The sequence below is a fragment of the Alternaria atra genome (assembly GCF_907166805.1).
Source record: "Alternaria atra isolate CS162 genome assembly, contig: 21, whole genome shotgun sequence".
In the NCBI taxonomy this organism is placed as follows: domain Eukaryota; kingdom Fungi; phylum Ascomycota; class Dothideomycetes; order Pleosporales; family Pleosporaceae; genus Alternaria; species Alternaria atra.
The window spans coordinates 2049022-2065463 of record NW_025091319.1 but is presented as its reverse complement, the minus strand read 5'-3'; the positions used below and the strand labels follow the sequence as shown (position 1 = coordinate 2065463).

Sequence of the window (16442 nt, the reverse complement as noted above, 5' to 3'; positions counted from 1 at the left end):
CTCATCTAGACCTTTTGCTCCTTCATCCACTTCTCAGCCTCCTCCTTGTACTCGTCCCTCCACCTCGTCAATGGCGGTCTTTCATTGACAATGTCCCCCACACTCCACAACATCCGCTTCTTGTCAGTTTCCTCCGTGACTTGATCGTCTGGGCACATGATGTAGAACTTTTTGTCCTGCATCTTCGCGTACATGTAGTCTGCGACTTGGTCGGCTGACCATGCACCTTCTGGCTTGGGTTTGACTGAGCCGGGCGCGTTTCCACCCTGGTATGCGTCAGTAATGGTGGAACGTGGATGGAGTGGGTTAGTATGGTGATAAAGGGTGAAGAGTAAGAGAAATTAGGGGTAGGTACAAGCCCTGTAAACGTCCACCCTGGCACCAACAAATGAACCCCAATACTAGTATCCTTGAGATCATAGCTCAGATGCTCAGCGAGTGTCTTCACAGCTGCCTTACTAGCGTTATACGCGGGGTTGCCAGGTGGGTTTGTGATACCCTGTTTACTCCCTGTTATCACAATCGCCGATGGCTCTTTCCCGCCTCTTTCTTTGAAGGAAGGAACATATGCATTCAACCCATTAATTACACCACCCAGATTCGTAGCTAGAATTTTGTCGAAGTAATCCTCGTCACCCCATGTTCCTTTTCCACTAATGCCAGCGTTCAGCATAAGGAAGTCTACATCTTTGCCGACTTGTTCGCGGATCGAGGTCCAGTCCTTGCGGGAGGAAACGTCTGCTTGGATACATGTTACGTTACCAGAAAGGTTCTTGCGCGCCATTTCCAACGAAGACTGGTTGAAGTCCACAATGGAGACACGCATTGAGTGCTTCAGACAGAGTTGGGCGACGGCGTAGCCGACGCCGGACGCGCCGCCTGTTATGAGGGCGTGGGCTGAGGGGCGGAAGACAGACATGCTGGGTTTTTTTCGGGATGAACGTTATCGGGAGGGAATACTGGAGGGGAAGGTTCAATCGTATTGAGGGTAAAGGCACAAGGTTGCGGCATCCTCTTTTGGAGGTATCTAAGGTGATGTCATGCGGGGTTACGTTATCTCCGAAGTGGAGCGACGGTCAGTCTCTCTAAACTACACCTTAATGTGACTGGCAAATGAACCGATACTCATGCGGTCTCTCTCCATCGAACCTTCACACTTTGCTAACCAGGACTACTTCTCCGGTCACCCAGCAACCACACGCCACGGATCATCGTGGCCTTTTTGGGTTTCAACTTTGCAAGAATACCGAGTTTGTAAGTACGGTAGTAAGAACGGAACAGGGTGTAGAGGAAGTCAAGGCTTCGTAAGAAGAGTCAAAGTAAAGAAGAAATCGTGTGAGTAATAGTATAGGTAACTCTAGCGTCCTACCCAGATCACAGTGCCTATTAGAGCTAGTCGCTTGTGGGAGAACTTTCTACATAGGTTGTTGCTAGCTACTGATAACTAGATGGGGTATCATATGCACCTTCCAAACGCCGATAAATGTCAAAGTGCCATCGTCCAGAAGTCGTTCGTGAATCGTCAATCCGCGCATGAGTATGAGATTAGTCCGAGTCATACCCGACCAACGCCTCAAGCAAAGCAGGTTTCTTCATAGGCGACTCAGCGTTCGCCTTCTCCTTTGACGGTGCTGACGAATCCATAACTGCCACCTCCGCTTCAGCATCTCTTTTTCTCTTCAAAATCCCCAGATTGATCCTCGACTCAGGCAAAGCCTTTTTGTTCAGGAACGGATCAACCACCGCCCTCGTATTGCCTACAAGTGTCTGCTGCAGCCCCAGTCGGCTCTTCTCTTTCGCTATCTCCGCTTTGAGTTTCTTCGTATGCGATATAGGTTGCACAGCCTTTTCAACCTTCGTATCCGCAAACAGAGGCTTCCACTCCATATCCCCCAACCTGCGGTCGTCTGTCTCCGTGGCACCAAACTCGATCAACCTAGCGCGTGTACGATCGACCTCTGTTTCATCCACGATATCAAGTCCCAGACTGAACTTGTCTTGCATACCCTCCTTATGTTTGTCTTCCTTCTGCCAAACCTTCCTCTTCCCCCGAAACTCCTTTCTTAGTTTTGCATTGACCTCATAAGGATCCCTCCAAACCTCCGCTTTATCATATAACTCCTCCACTCTCTCCCTATTCTTCTTTTCAGCTCCCTTGTCCTCTATTTTCCCCTCCAAATCTGCAAAAGCATCTTCCCTCCTCTTCTGCTTCTCTTCCTCGGTCAGAAACTTAAGGTCTCCCTCCGCTAACGCTTCATCTCCTTTTCCAGCAGGTCCATAGTCTCGTCTTCGCGCCCCTTCTACAACAATGTATTCCGAATTCTGCGGATCCGTCCGTATCTCCCACCACCCGCCACAAGCACTGTGTTTCATGCGAAAACTCCATATCGGCGTACTATGATAGTTTCCGACTTTCTTTTTTTCGGCGTTGAAGCGTACGCCCTGACCGATGATTGCGGGCGGACTACAATGGTTACACCATACGGCGAAGGGAAGTTCGAAGCGGACGGTGAGGATGCCCTGGGAGATCTTATTTGCGCGTTTTCCGAGAGGGTGTGAAGAGTTGTTGAAGCTTGGTGCGTTCGAGGCGTCGGGCGGGTAATACCGCCCCATGTTGAAGCCCTGCATCGTGGGCGGGCGCGTATAAGGAGAATGCGGGGCGTGCGCTTAGTTAGGGTGACGGCTTGGTTCGGTGTTGGAGTGATGGAATCGCGAAGTTTGGCCGCGGGAGTGGATGACATAAGCAACGATGGGCTGCAAAGGCGTCGCGAATATCACGTGAAGACGTCGAGAGGGTCCTTCACTGTGGGATGCAGCGTGACGTCATGGATGTTGAGGTGTGCATCTAGCTAACCCTTCATGCATACCTGCAGGAAGTTTCCCGGGTTGGAGGGTTAATTAAGGTTACTGTTGATTGCGGCACTAAAAGGCTTGTCTCACTGTAGTTTTGCCACGGTCATTTCCGACGCCTCAAGAATAATGCACGCAAAGACTGGAATTAACACAGAACGCAAGAGATCTTGTATGTAGGATCGGAAGAATAGTCACAATCAAATTGCTTGGGTGTCTGGTCTATGCTGGCCTTGCGTCCAAACGTCGTCGGTCCACAGGCTACGTGGTCATAATAGCGAAAAGCTTCGCCTATACCCATCGTCCTCCAGCTAACCATGCATCATTTTACTCTACAACTTAAGCCTCAGTGTCCGTGATGAGCTTAGTGATCTTTCCAATCGCGATCGTCTGACCTTGATCACGGAGCGTGAATCTACCAAGCTGCGGGTAGTCTTCAAATCGCTCGACACAAATGCTTCCGGCTGTACCAGTGATCTGTAGACGTGCGATGATGCTCATACCCTTAGTAGCGAATCCTGGTGCCTTCTTCGATTTTCGTCCAGTGCCCTTCTCCAGCTTATGCAACAAGGCCGTGATGGTGACTTCTTCTTGCGCGGCGTGGACGTGAAGCACGCAGTTGAATCCGGCTGTGAGGATAGACTTGATGTCAAGGAGTACGACCTGGGCCTCGAACTGGGAGACGCAGTGGACGGGTCGCTTCGGTGAGCATAGAACGTATCCCTATAATGCTAAGTCAGCAAGCGATCATAAGAGAAGCATCAATGAAAGTGCTTACAGGCAGAATGTCTTCTTCTTCAATACCCCTGAGTCGGACGCGAATTTGGTCGCCGCAAGTTGCGCCAGGAATTTCGTCTTCCTGTTCACCATACAAAGCCGAGATGTGAATTGTTTGTCGGTTGGGCATCATAAGGTACCTTTATATTGTTAGTACACTGCACACGCTGGTTTGTAAAGATGTGACCCACTTTTGTTCCTTCTTAATAATACCAGACTCGATCTTGCCTTCAATCATAGTACCCATGTCCTTGTACTTGGCAGCGATGGGCATCATGAAGGGCGCGTTGAGCTTGCGCTCAAGTGCTTGCATGTTGTCGAGGTACTCAAGTAGGGATGGACCGTCGTACCATGGTGCCAGCTCCTATTGGCAAAGTCAGTTCGTCCCTCATGTGCAGATAACCAGGGTGCTTACCTTTGGTACACGGGTCTTGATACCTGTGAATGTTTGCGCGCTGACCGGCATCATACTGATATCGGTCTTTGGGTTGTATCCGAGACCTTTCAAGAACATTACCACCTTGGTAGTACACTCCTTGAATCGGTCCTCGGACCACTCAACAGTAGGATCGTCCATCTTGTTGACAACGATGAGGATTTTGTTAACACCTTGTGTCTTGGCCAGCATAGCGTGCTCTCGGGTTTGCCCACCCTTCTCGAATCCTGTCTCATACTCTCCCTTACGCCCAGAGATGACGAGAATACCGACATCTGCTTGTGAGGCACCACTGATCATGTTGGGCACATATGTCTTGTGACCAGGCGCATCCAGAATGGAGTATCGTCGCTTCTCTGTCTCGAAGAAACCTCGACCAACTTCGATAGTCTTACCCTGCTGTCGTTCTTCCTTGTTCAAATCGAGCGCCCACGAAATGTACCAGGTTTCACGGCCAGCGTCCTTTGCTTCCTTCTTGTACTTGTCGAGGGTTCGCTCGTCGACCATGCCAGTGGAGATCAGGATACTGCCACCAAGAGTGGACTTTCCTGCGTCAACGTGACCCAAGAAGATGATGTTGACGTGCTCCTTGCCGTAGATCTCGGCAAGGGTGGCCTCGTCTACAACCTCCTCCATTTCTTTCTCAATATCTTGTGCCTTGGCAGCAGCCTTCTCAGCAGCCTTGGGTGTTGGGCTGTTACGGCCAGAAGAAGGCGTTGGCGAGGTCCTGCCAGAGCCTGCAGAGGCCGGGGTAGGCTCTCCAGTCTTCTCAATGGCTTTCGCGGCGGTGACCTTGGTTCCAGCATCGGCGGAGCCCTTCTCCTTCTCTGCCTTTTCCTTCGCAGCTGATGGGGCGGCGGGTGTGCCTAGACTGAGGACCTTTGTACCACCTGTCTTCTCGACCTTTGGCGCTGTGGTGTCGCCTCCAATGGACAAAACCTTTGCCTTGGGCGCGCTGTCGCCACCGATTGACAGAACCTTTGCCTTGGGGGCCTCCTTCTTAGCCTCAGCAGGCGCAGCACTCTCTGAGCCAGCCATGTCGGTATCCCCCCGCTTTGCTATCCGTACGGGGGCCTGGCCTTGTTGCGGCTGCTGGGTCTGGAAGTTCTGTTGCTGTTGGTACCCCTGTCCGTAGTTGGGGTATCCTCCTTGTTGACCACCGTACTGTTGTCCATATTGGGGGTAGCCTTGCTGCTGCTGCTGCTGCTGGTAGCCACCGTATTGTTGGCCGCCGTACTGGTTGTATCCACCGTACTGCTGCTGGCCATACTGGTTGTAGCCACCGTAGCCACCGTAGGCCTGGCCAGGGACGAATGAGTTCGCGCCCGGCTGGAACGACTGCGCTCCTGGTGTGAAAGTCGGCGTGTTATTGAGGTTCATGCCCTGCGCCTGCTGCGCGAGGCGCTCCTCCTCTTGTTCCCAGTTGTCGGCCATTGTGACGTCGGTCGTCGCAGGGATAGGTCGTGTGGTTGGGATTGGTAGGGTAGCGACGGCGGGCGTGTGCTGCTCTTCGGGGACAATTATGTCGCTCTTGTCAGCGAGTAGGCGAGAACGTGCGTAAATCCGTCCCGCAACCAAAGAGCGACTACTGAGGTATATAAGTGGACGGGCGTCGAGTGTCGTCGGCGAAAAGTGAAAATGTGCCGCGTCGTTGCTGCCCACGCAAGATTTGGCGGGGTCGCTTTCGGTGGCTGAGTGGGGCTGACTCAACGCCTCGCTGCCTAACATTGGCTAGGGCTCCCAGTAACAAAGACAATCACCGCACTCAAACACTCGCAGTCATTGTCACTTGCCACAGATATTCCTGGTTGCCTTCTTCAGCAACCCAATAATCTGACCTCATGGTTTCTCTTTCCCAAATACCTCACCGCCCAACTCTTCTCATACAAGGGTGAAACCCAATCGAAAGGTCAAGATGGAGTCACTTCTAGCAAATGTATGACTATACTTTGACTCCCAACACGTCATAGGCAGACATAATGTCATCTTTCTCGTACTTGGTATCAGTGCTGACACGTGATAGGTCACCAAGCAGGCTATGAGCTATGCTATCAGAAGCGGCATAGCAATTACAAGCCACTATGCGCTCAAGCAATGCGGCCGACTAATGAAGACGGTCGATGGCAAGGAAAAGCAAGAACTCGCCAATTTGCAGTTAAGGTTAGACTCCAAAATCAAGATCATTTCACCAGCAATCGACATGATCGAGTTGATTGCGGCACGCGGAAATACCTCGCTTGAGTCTGCTGTAGGACTGACAAAGTCACTTCGGTGGGACATCCAGACGCTAGGTAGCCGTGTGGAAAAGGCGGTGGCTGAAGAGCAGCTTGCGAGAAGAGGCAGTTCTAAAGCGAAGTCGCGAGACCAAAATGATGTTGAGCTCAAGATCATCATAGAAGAAATGAAGAGGCTGCTGGAGCGTATCGAAGACGCCGTACCACTAATAAATTTAGCGATTACCACGTCTGGTACCAGTCTTTCGACGACCCTACCCGCTACTGTATCGCCATCGCGGCTCCTACAGGCTAGCACCTTTCTCACTTCTGGAGACATGCAATACTGCGCAACAAAGCCGAGAGTCCAGCAGATCGGACCAACCTTCATTCTCTCCATGTATATGTTGTTCTCTGGATATGCTCATCGGACTCACGAGGAGGATATGCGAGAGACAACATGGAAGGAGGTCATGCACAAGGCACGTGTCACACTTATGAGGGTTCCTCTCGACAATGTCTACGACTTCCCTGCACCCTTTGGGCAAGACAGCAGAAGAGCTGATGAGGCTAACCACCGCCACATCCCATCCGATAGCATGTTGCAGGAGTTTGCCTACCAGCTTCTTATTGTTGAGGACTTAGATGATGGTCGTATGCACGAGTTCGAAGATGGCGAACCTCAGCCGGGGCCATACGATGGTGTGGACCAAGCAGGCGTCCGCGAAATCATTCCTATTCATGAAGTGTCTAAGATTTTCTATGCCGATACGGGTAAGATACTCAATATCGGGTCTGATAACGAGACCAACAACCCTATCTTGTTATTGAAGCGAGATGTCAACGCAGCACCGCCACGCCGGATGATGGAACGCGACACAGAGGAACCTGAGTACGAGTCAGATGACTCACACACCATCGATGACGACGAAGAGGATGCCGAACAAACAGAGCTAGAGGAACAACTCCGACGCGAATCGACACCGCACCTCGAAGAGCCGCCCCCGCAAGAGCCTGAACAACCCACTTATCCCTGGCGACTACCTCCCACGTTGGATCTTGAATGGATAGCCTTTGAGGTATACACCGAAGACCCCACGTCCGATTCCGAGATCGACGAAACAGAAGGCCTGACCGAAGAGACCTCTTCGCCATCCCCAGCAGCCACACCCACACCACACGACTTCCTCGGTCGCTTTTCTGCCCTCAACCTGCGTCCTAGTACACCCACCTCACCCAAACCAACGTCCCAGAACCAAATTATCCCCTCTCCCCAGAAAGCCTCGGCACCAACACCAAAGTACCAGCAACAGGCTCCAACATCCTTGCCCGCCATCAAAACCTCTTTATCCCTCCTCGAGATGCTCATCCGCTTAACTGCACTTCAGCAATTCCAGCAATCCTCTCACCTAGCCATCCCAGACGAATTTCTCAACTTCTTCCTCTCGGATAGCAGTACAGTGGGTGCAGGTGGCGATGCTGAGCTAAGGCGGAGGGTAAGGAGAGAAGCGAGGATGCGGGTGGGATTTGATCCGTATGATGAGAGCCCGATTAAGAGGAGAGGGGAGGAGTATCTGGAGCATGAGTTGCATGAGCATGACCATGTACGAGACGGTAGAGATGTAGAGAGGTCTGTGTATGGAGATAAAGATACGCCAACTGGAGATGGTGGTGGTGGGAGGTTTGACTACGATGGTTATCCTATCGGCCATCGCGCTTCTTCTCCATATTCGCGCTCACGGGGTGGCACACCTGGTTCGCCGGGTACGCCTGGTACTCCCACCATCCCACACTCTAGTCGCTCGAGATCTTCTATCGACATCTCACACACAGGAAGACATGGTTTGGGTCACGCCTCCTCACCAAGTCCGCTATTGAGACGAGCAACCACACAACCAGGTCAAGCTCAACGTCAACCGCCTCACCTTCGGACATTGAAGCAACCTGGCTTTTCGCGGAAGTCAGCCGGTACCACAGCTCCTCGCACGGGTAGTGCACCGCCTGATACGCCGCCTAGCAGTGTGGCTAGGCCGGCCTGAAAACCACTCGCTGATTCGGCCTGGGATACCAAGTATTTATCATGCAAGGAGTACTGTGAAATTTTTTGCGGGGCTGTTAGCAACTTATTGTGGTTTATTTCCCTGTTCAAGTTCGAAAGCGGTATGCAGCATCTCAAAGGCGTTCAAGATACCATTTGCTTTATTCACAGCACGTACCTTTGTGTGAAATTGATTAGTACAGCATAGTATAGCATAGCATAGCATAGCGAGCGAGCGAGCGAACAACCATCACCAGATTTTGCCATAGAAACGAGACAAAGTAAGGATATTTCTCATGATCAGCACTTTCCTATCAACATAGTCGCCCAGTCACATGGGGTTCTTACTTGCCACTCACTCAAAACAAACACAATCAAACAAACGTACAACCCGTCCCGTGCGCCAAGAACACCTAAAGTCGTATTCACATATCCATCACATGACTTTCTCATATCCATTTCCATTTCATACCCTCATTCTACTCCCAATCTTCCTCCTCATCACTCTCCTCAGCCACGGCCTTCTTCTTACCCTCCTGTGGACTCCCCGGCGCCCTGGTGGTTGTTCCAGACACTAGATCATAACTCGCGTCACTATCCGCCACGCTCTTCTCGTCGTTTGATCGACGGGGCTGTGCTGATGCAGGTGTTGTGGCAGGTTTGCTTGTTTCATCGGTAGGCTTGAGGGTCTTGACAGATGCGGCGAGGTCTTGTTTTGGTGTACTGGTAGCGGGAGTTGGTTTCGTAGTCGTGGAAGGAGCGGCGGCTGTTGTAGTAGTAGGTTTGGGCGGTGCTGGCTTGGTGACAGTAGCGTTATCGTCGTCCGAGTCATCATCAGAGTCTTCTTCCTCGTCGGAAGATTCCTCTTCGTCTTCCTCGTCGTCGTCGTCTGATTCTTCTTCCTCTTCTTCTTCCGAGTCCTCGTCCCAGGCTACTTCTTCGTCGGCGGCGGGTGTGGATGCTGTGAAGAATGAAGTTAGCGCTACATCCCTTCTTGGAACCCATGGGATAAGCTTACCCTTGAGCATTTCCCTCCTCCTCTGCTCCTCACTCTCAATAACATGGCGGAGGAAGTAGTATCTGCACCAGAAGACCTTATATTCGACCTTCTCCGGAACACACTTCTCCATTGCACTCCTCAGTTCCTCATGCTTCTCCAGATCCTTAGCAATGGCCTCGGTCTTCTTGTCTACATCAAACGCCGCCTTCCACTTCTCCCATTCAGGACTTGCAGGATCTTTGAGGAAGGAATCGAGTGTAGAGTGGATAACGTGGAGTTGGGCATCGAAGCGCGTGGCATGCACAACCTTCTTGCCGCTGCTATCTTTTGATTCGAAAAGTACCTCGCCGTTCTTGTCAGCTTCGGAGCCGGCTTCGGGAGGCGCGATGGTGACGGCGTCGCGGAGGAAGTTACGGATATTGCTGCCGAATTTGAGGAGTGCTTCGTCAGCTGCGTCTTCTGCCTTTTCGACGTCCTTGAGCCTTTTTGCGGCCTCGGAGCGGAAGCGCGATAGTATGCCTTCTGCTTCCTTCACAATGTCTGCGGCAAGGGACTCAGGACGGTCGGGGTGGGCTTCCGTGTCTTCCTTTGCTTTCTCGGCAGAAGCGTCTCTCTCGGTGGGTGCGGACTTGGAGGATGAAGCGTCGGCGGGTTGGAGGGAGATCTTTCGCGCGTGGCTGATGATGTTGGAAACACTAGCTGAGGCGTTCTTGGTCAATGGCGCATACTGCTTGCTCGCGTTATCATAGTATTGCTCGCCCTATACCACACGCAATTAGAAGATGAAGCCACAATTACACACCGCTACCTTACCTGCTTCCTCACGTTGCCCAAAAAGCCTCCCAAGCGCGCCGCCCACGGACTGCTCGATATAGCTTTGTAAGCATCCTGGAACTCGGCGTTGAAGTTGTTGGTCGTCTCCTGGTGGGTGTTATCTCCGCTGGCCGACGACTGCTTGGTGGGGTCCTGCGGGTAGCTCTCCTCCTGGATATGATCGTAGGCGGAGTCCATAGCTACGATAGTCCAGAAGGGAGTCAAGTTTTAGAAGGTTTGTGTATAGGGTGGGGGTTAAGGATGCTGTTGTGGTCGTGAGACAAGTCGGTTGGGTCAATCAAGGGTTCAGTCAAACGCGGGCGGGGCCATGCATGATGCTCCGCAACTCACGCTAGTAGTTTGGCGACTATGAGCACGCTCGCGTTACACAAACACATGTCTATACACTCGACATGGCAACAATGTATTCGTTCGAGTGCGAAAGCTCCTCCTCTATCATAGCGCATAGATCGTTCTATCGCAGCTCCAGTGCCTTGGCCATCCGCTGCTAATGTACGCACTTTCTGCGTGGTGCTTGCTGTCTTGCGCACCCATCCCAAGTGCACGCAGGAGTCACCACATGATTGCTAGCATGCATCACTGCCTCGTCTGGTTTTTCCGTCGCTCCTCATCTTACATCCGCTCTACGCTTCACCTCTTCTTCTTGCCAACGACCTTGGTGAAGCCCTCGTCGTCCACCTCAGGCTCTGGCTTTGGTTTCGCGGGCACAAGAGCAGGCGCTTCACCCATCTCGACATCGTCATCTTCGTCGCTCTCCTCATCCACACTATCCCATTCGCCCTCTTGATTTGTCTCCTTAACGTTAACACTGCCAGTTGAAACTTCCTTCCCCTTGCGCTCTTCCCACTTCTTCTGTAACGCATCCACCGTCGCCGTGTTGCCCTCGCCAATCTCCTTCCGTATCGTCATAATCTCGCGCGCAACAGCGACCTCAGTCTCGTCTTCTACTCGCACGCCGAATTCGTCCTCGAGGACTTGTAGCAGGACGACTTCGACATCTTCGGCGTCTGTAAGGGGTTCCGCTGCAAAGAGTTCTGAAATTTGGCCTGCGAGCCAGTCGCGCTTATCTGAGGAGTCGGGGCCGCCCCATTGGTTTTGGACGGCGACGGTCAGGTTTGGCCAGTTGAAGAGTGCATGCCAGATTCCGAGGTCGAATTTGGTCTGGTGTTCCTCTGGAGACGTCGTTAGAAAATGAGACACAAATTTGCGCGCCTACTCACCTGATATTGGGCCGAAAGCTGAAGACATGTTGCTGTGTTGCTGTGAAGAATGGCTGAGCGTTGGTTTGCGTCACGAAACGTCGATAATTTTGCCCTTTATCGATAGCGGATTTGGGCCCCGCCATCATTTCATCACAGTGACACGTGAAGACGCGCTTTCGCGTTACGCCACAGCCAGTGCACAATCCCTTAGCGTTGTGATTTGCTTCTTGTCGGCTATATGGTTGTTTCTTCCGTCCAGAAATTTGCCGTTACATCGAATACCTCAATCTTTCCTCACTAACCACTCCATCTCCTTCGCCTGTTCCTCCGTGACAAGCTGTTTAAACCTCTCCATCGTCAAAAAATCATGATCCGAGAACTCAAAACCTGGTATCACCGTCTAGAAATTCTGTTAGCTTCTCTCCTCACCTTTTCTACATCAAGAATAGATATAGTAGCAGCATACCTCACTAATCAACAGCCTCTCCCCCTCTGCCCCCTCAAGCAGAAAACTCGCTTTGTACTTGCCCCCTTCAACAATCCACACACTCTTCTCTCCCTTCGTAACGTCGTTTCCAACGACAAAGGTTTCGATGCGTTTCTTCGCGCCGGGTTCATCGGCGTGGATGAGGACGTAGCGGCCTCGGCCGGAGATCAGCGTGTGTATCTATGCAATCAAATCAACATCCAATATCTGTACTCCACCTATACTTCACTCTGTCACTTGCGCACATGCTAGACGAGTTTGAAAATAGGAGGATGAAGGAGCATACATACCGTCCTCCCCTTATTCCTATGAAAATGGCCCTGCGGATTCACTGCACTCAACATGTAGTATATACTTGTACTCGCATTCCTGATTGCATTGTCGCCCGACATGGGTTTCTCAGCCGTATTCTTCACATCCTCTTCTTCATCTCCGCCATTCTGCGACAGGAAGGGATTGGGGATGGTAAGTGGGTTACGATCGATTTCTGCATAGTAGCCGCCTTCGACGTGTTTTTGTAGCTTGAGCGTGGAGATGATGTCTTGGGTGTTGACGGGCTCAGTGGCATTCGGGTTGGGGGCATATATCTGTGTTATCTTTTCTGGTGCGGACATTTTGGGCTGTTCGGGTTGCTGGTTGGCTGGTTTGGCTGAGCTGGGATGGGATGTGTGGAGTCAGGCTGTTGGTGGTGTTGGCGACTGATGACGTCATCACTGCTAGTCGCTGATGAGGTCTCGGACGAAGTCGCTCCAGCCTTCAAACAACACGACGCGTCGCACACCAACGCATCTATCCATACCTCTATGGATACCCAACGTCGCCCCACATTAGGTAACAGTTAAATCCGTGGTCAAGACGGATCTATGTATGAGCGTGACTACTCAATTGACAACGCGACTAATGTGCTTTACTCTTGAGTTGCTTCAGAGAGATCTATCCGTCGCATTACTCCACACGTCAATTCCCTAGCTAGCGTTTAATCTTACCACTATTCGGTCATTTCTGTCGCGTCATCCCCTTCTCCGCGGCCTTGGTTTCGCTCTAGCAAACCCTTATCTCCTTCTTCACCCTCTTCCTATCCATCTTCGGCCCCCACGTCTTCATTCACATTTTCATGCTCTTTGTCTCCGTCTTGAGCTGCCTCCCTTCCCGGTTTATCCTGGCCGTGTGCCTCGTGGCGGTGTGACGCCGCGACTGCTACTGCTCCTTGAGCAGCAGTAGATGACTCTCCTCCACCTTTCCCCTGTCTCCGAAGGATCTCAATTTCGAAGTACTCAATCGCATACTTCACATCCCCAGCTGTAATTGCCTTGTTACCATTCTTTCCTGCTGCTCCCATCTCCCATCTCTCCTCGATTCTCGTCCACACCGCCTTTTTTCGCGATTTTCCGCTCATTCGAGCCAACTCGTAAAGCAACTCTAAGAGCCTACCTTTCGGCATGCCTTGGTAGTTTTCTAATAGGCGGCCGCGCATGACCGTACCACCTGTAGCTCTTTGGAACATTTTTTTGGGGATGAGGTCTCTGCAGTCATTTATATCCCAATAGTGTTGGATCCAGAGTTTCCACTTGTTGATTTTGGAGTCTAAGGTGTCGGTCGAGAGGATCGGTGATGGGAGCGAATCTGTTTCGTCCCCTCGCTCCGATGCATTATCATCATTCCACTGTTGCACGTTGTTACTAGTGAGTGTGTCGGAAAACTCGCTGGGCTGATTGGCGGGATGGTCGTTCTCTTGATCAGCCGCTGCTTCGAGCGCGCGGATATCCGCTCCACGAGTAGCAGATCCTGTGTTTGCCATGTCAATCACTCCCCAATGCACAAAAGAGGACCTGCCAAAGAATGAACTTACCATCCACCTCTTCTTCATTATCAACCATCTTCCCCTTTCCTTTCCCTTCTGCCATTCCAGCCGGTTCATCCAGGCCAACTTTTCGTCGGACATACGCTAGATCGCTTAGCTGTAACTGTTCAGGTAGAGTATTTGACTTATCCTGCATCCTCTTCATTTGTCCCTCTTCGAGTAGATCGTAAATTCTGTACCATGCGTCATCACCCGGCATATCACTGGCAAGTTCGCTGATAGCTCGCAGAATTGACAAGGGCCAAGTACTGATATGTCCTTTGTACCGTGTACGTTGAGGGATACTTCTAGTTTCGTCTGTCGGAGTATTCCATTGAGTTGCGATGTTTCCAAGAAACTCCAGTCTGTCCGCGTAGTCGGGATCGTTTTTCGGTGGGAGCATAGCGTGGTCGACAGAAGATGATGCTTATGATGCTGAGCAAGAAAAGTGTACATTGATATATACGATCCAGCTCGATGCCTGTTTGTTGTTTGCCTTGGCTTAAACAGTCAGGAGACAGATGTTGATGAATGTCACAAGAACCTGTGGTAAGTGTCCTTGTACGAACTGTACGTAAGACATGTACTGACTTTGTATACAAAGCTTAGTTAGACTCCTGCCAGGCAGTTCTTTCTTCCCAGTTTGGAGTTCTTTCGCACTCTGGAAAGTACGGTGTTCAGAGAACATTGACAATGGCAAAGAGATTGGACTTGAAGAATCGTCGCTGTTTCAACTCTCACGCTAGCACTGCAGACTAAAGTCCCAAAGCAGAGCGCTATCGACATCTATAGGAGTCTCTAAATTCACCACGTCACACTCATTCAGCTTGCTATCCGGCTGACAACTGCCCATCAAGTCGTCAACCGACCACTGCGGAAAAGCACCAATCGAATCAAACGGCTGTTGATACCCAGTGTTCGCCGCATCAGTCCCTGGACTAGGATTTGTGTCAAACTGCGACGATACCGTTGGGATACTATCACTGCCTTCTTCTTCGAAGGCCGTCCATGTACTCGTATCGTGTATCGCTTCCTCCAACATGTCCGATAGATAGCGTGCGGCGAGAAACGCCATATCGGATTTTCGCCCCAGATACCAGAGACCCTCGATACAATCGCCACATCTTTGTCTCGCTTGGTTGCGCTCCTCTTCACTCGGATCTGAAGCTGCGATTTGGACTAGAATGTAACCTGCTCGGGACAGTGAGCGCACAAAGACCACTGTCCACGGTTCCGTCAATAGTGCGGCTTGGCTTAGTGCGAAATGGAAGTCTTCCGATGCTTCATTGCTTTTTACGCTGTGTATGCTAGCTAGACTCAGGTCGGCGACTGCTAGAGCGTTCTGCCGGCGCAGTGTGGCGACAAGATTCGAAGCTTGCCGGCAAGTGCGTTCATTGGGGAGGGAGAGGTTGGTCTCGTCAATTGTAGACAGAAGGTCAGATAGCAGGAAGGTTCCGAGGTGCCAGTGGCCTGCTAGAAGTATATACCATGATTGTACGCGTGTGGGGAGGGTGGCGTGATACTTTACACAGTCTGAAAAGAAGGGAGCGTAGGTGCGGTGCCAATGATTGTAGACTTGAAATGCGGCGTTTATTCCCAACTGTGCGGGTGACATGGTCAGTCGGATGGCCACAGAGGGGAGTCATGGTACCTTCAGACTTACCTCGATCCTATCCGGGGATACTTTCCGCGACACCAATGCTTGGAGATGTGCGACCCGCCGGAACAAGAGTACCTTCACCGGCGCAGCCGAGCTTAGTGTTGACGCGGCGAGCTTGTAGCTACATGGCCACCGCGCCGCTCCAGGGTCCACTTCCAAAGTTCCATCGCGCGTGAAAAGATCACCCCAAACCTCGTTACTCTCCGAGATTTGAGTTGGTTGAGTGCTAGTAAAAGTGTTAGGGGAATTTTTTGGCATTGCGAATTGGCCGTTGTACATATTGGCAAGATTAGTCCATGAGAGGGATTCGGCGTACTCGTGCCCGTTTGACCGTGGCAATTCGCTGTCTTCGTCGTCGACTACGACTGGACGCTGAGAAATCGCAGCCGATAGGGTATCGAACATGACTCCGAGCCAATACAGCAAGTTGAAAGTGTCTCGGTCTTCCTGCTGAAGAGGGTCGCGTTTGCCGTTTCCTTGACTCGCCATGTCTTGTTCCACACGCTCCAGTCTCCGCCTTTGAGCGAGGAGCTGTCGCAGAGCAATCTCCAGAAATATGGGGGCATCGTCATCCTGCACTAAAGCTTGGAACTCCTCGTAATGCGTTTTCAACTTGGAATTTGTGCGTAAAAACGGTCGTGTGGTATCCAAGGGCCGTTGGGTTAGCGAGAAGATGATCAAGGCAAAGACTACGCGGAAAGAATCGATGCCAGCAGCCCGATATAGCAGTTGAGATGTCTGGTGCCAGAGCGTCTCTTGCATGGACCGTTCAAACTTGTTTGACTGAGGAAATCCATCTGCTGTAAAACGGAATTCTGCCGGCTGACCTCTGGCCCCTCTTTCACCAGCCTGGGCCCACTGTGATGCGAAAGACATGATAGTCATGTTTAATGCTTTTGAGACCGTACGTTCTTCTTCGACTGTCAGATCTCGGATGCGAAGGGATGCGTAAGCTCGATCAAGTTGGATAACGCGGTTATACATCCTATTGGACCAGGACCCACCCCATTCTTGTGTAGCTTTTCTCGCTGAGAGAATAGAGGGCTTGTAGCGTGTCATCGTATACGGGCAGTTGTGCTCTGTCAGCCAGCACGAAAGAGAGTTT

At 51.5% G+C, this 16442-nt stretch overlaps 9 protein-coding genes across 9 annotated transcripts; 1 reads left to right on the top strand and 8 right to left on the bottom strand.

Annotated features, from left to right (window-relative positions):
• Positions 1–5: 5 nt before the first annotated feature.
• ALTATR162_LOCUS1108 (uncharacterized protein) lies at positions 6–919 on the bottom strand (the record flags this gene model as incomplete). Its single annotated transcript, XM_043308703.1, has 2 exons — positions 6–266; positions 395–919. 2 exons carry the CDS (start codon positions 917–919, stop codon positions 6–8), a joined length of 786 nt encoding a protein of 261 aa, XP_043164638.1.
• Positions 920–1545: 626 nt separating this feature from the next.
• On the bottom strand, positions 1546–2628 carry ALTATR162_LOCUS1107 (uncharacterized protein; the record flags this gene model as incomplete). Its single annotated transcript, XM_043308702.1, has 1 exon — positions 1546–2628. The coding sequence occupies one exon, from the start codon at positions 2626–2628 to the stop codon at positions 1546–1548; it is 1083 nt and encodes a 360-aa protein (XP_043164637.1).
• Positions 2629–3189: 561 nt separating this feature from the next.
• ALTATR162_LOCUS1106 (uncharacterized protein) lies at positions 3190–5497 on the bottom strand (the record flags this gene model as incomplete). The annotated part of the gene is made up of 4 exons (XM_043308701.1): positions 3190–3573; positions 3629–3767; positions 3819–3991; positions 4043–5497. 4 exons carry the CDS (start codon positions 5495–5497, stop codon positions 3190–3192), a joined length of 2151 nt encoding a protein of 716 aa, XP_043164636.1.
• Positions 5498–5978: 481 nt separating this feature from the next.
• On the top strand, positions 5979–8315 carry ALTATR162_LOCUS1105 (uncharacterized protein; the record flags this gene model as incomplete). Its single annotated transcript, XM_043308700.1, has 2 exons — positions 5979–5999; positions 6087–8315. 2 exons carry the CDS (start codon positions 5979–5981, stop codon positions 8313–8315), a joined length of 2250 nt encoding a protein of 749 aa, XP_043164635.1.
• Positions 8316–8793: 478 nt separating this feature from the next.
• Positions 8794–10325, bottom strand: ALTATR162_LOCUS1104 (uncharacterized protein; the record flags this gene model as incomplete). The annotated part of the gene is made up of 2 exons (XM_043308699.1): positions 8794–10074; positions 10128–10325. The coding sequence occupies 2 exons, from the start codon at positions 10323–10325 to the stop codon at positions 8794–8796; spliced, it is 1479 nt and encodes a 492-aa protein (XP_043164634.1).
• A 453-nt stretch (positions 10326–10778) lies between these two features.
• Positions 10779–11396, bottom strand: ALTATR162_LOCUS1103 (uncharacterized protein; the record flags this gene model as incomplete). The annotated part of the gene is made up of 2 exons (XM_043308698.1): positions 10779–11320; positions 11369–11396. 2 exons carry the CDS (start codon positions 11394–11396, stop codon positions 10779–10781), a joined length of 570 nt encoding a protein of 189 aa, XP_043164633.1.
• A 237-nt stretch (positions 11397–11633) lies between these two features.
• On the bottom strand, positions 11634–12451 carry ALTATR162_LOCUS1102 (uncharacterized protein; the record flags this gene model as incomplete). Its single annotated transcript, XM_043308697.1, has 3 exons — positions 11634–11750; positions 11817–12017; positions 12128–12451. The coding sequence occupies 3 exons, from the start codon at positions 12449–12451 to the stop codon at positions 11634–11636; spliced, it is 642 nt and encodes a 213-aa protein (XP_043164632.1).
• A 461-nt stretch (positions 12452–12912) lies between these two features.
• On the bottom strand, positions 12913–14080 carry ALTATR162_LOCUS1101 (uncharacterized protein; the record flags this gene model as incomplete). Its single annotated transcript, XM_043308696.1, has 2 exons — positions 12913–13622; positions 13687–14080. 2 exons carry the CDS (start codon positions 14078–14080, stop codon positions 12913–12915), a joined length of 1104 nt encoding a protein of 367 aa, XP_043164631.1.
• A 339-nt stretch (positions 14081–14419) lies between these two features.
• On the bottom strand, positions 14420–16222 carry ALTATR162_LOCUS1100 (uncharacterized protein; the record flags this gene model as incomplete). The annotated part of the gene is made up of 2 exons (XM_043308695.1): positions 14420–15277; positions 15341–16222. The coding sequence occupies 2 exons, from the start codon at positions 16220–16222 to the stop codon at positions 14420–14422; spliced, it is 1740 nt and encodes a 579-aa protein (XP_043164630.1).
• Between the last annotated feature and the right edge of the window lie 220 nt (positions 16223–16442).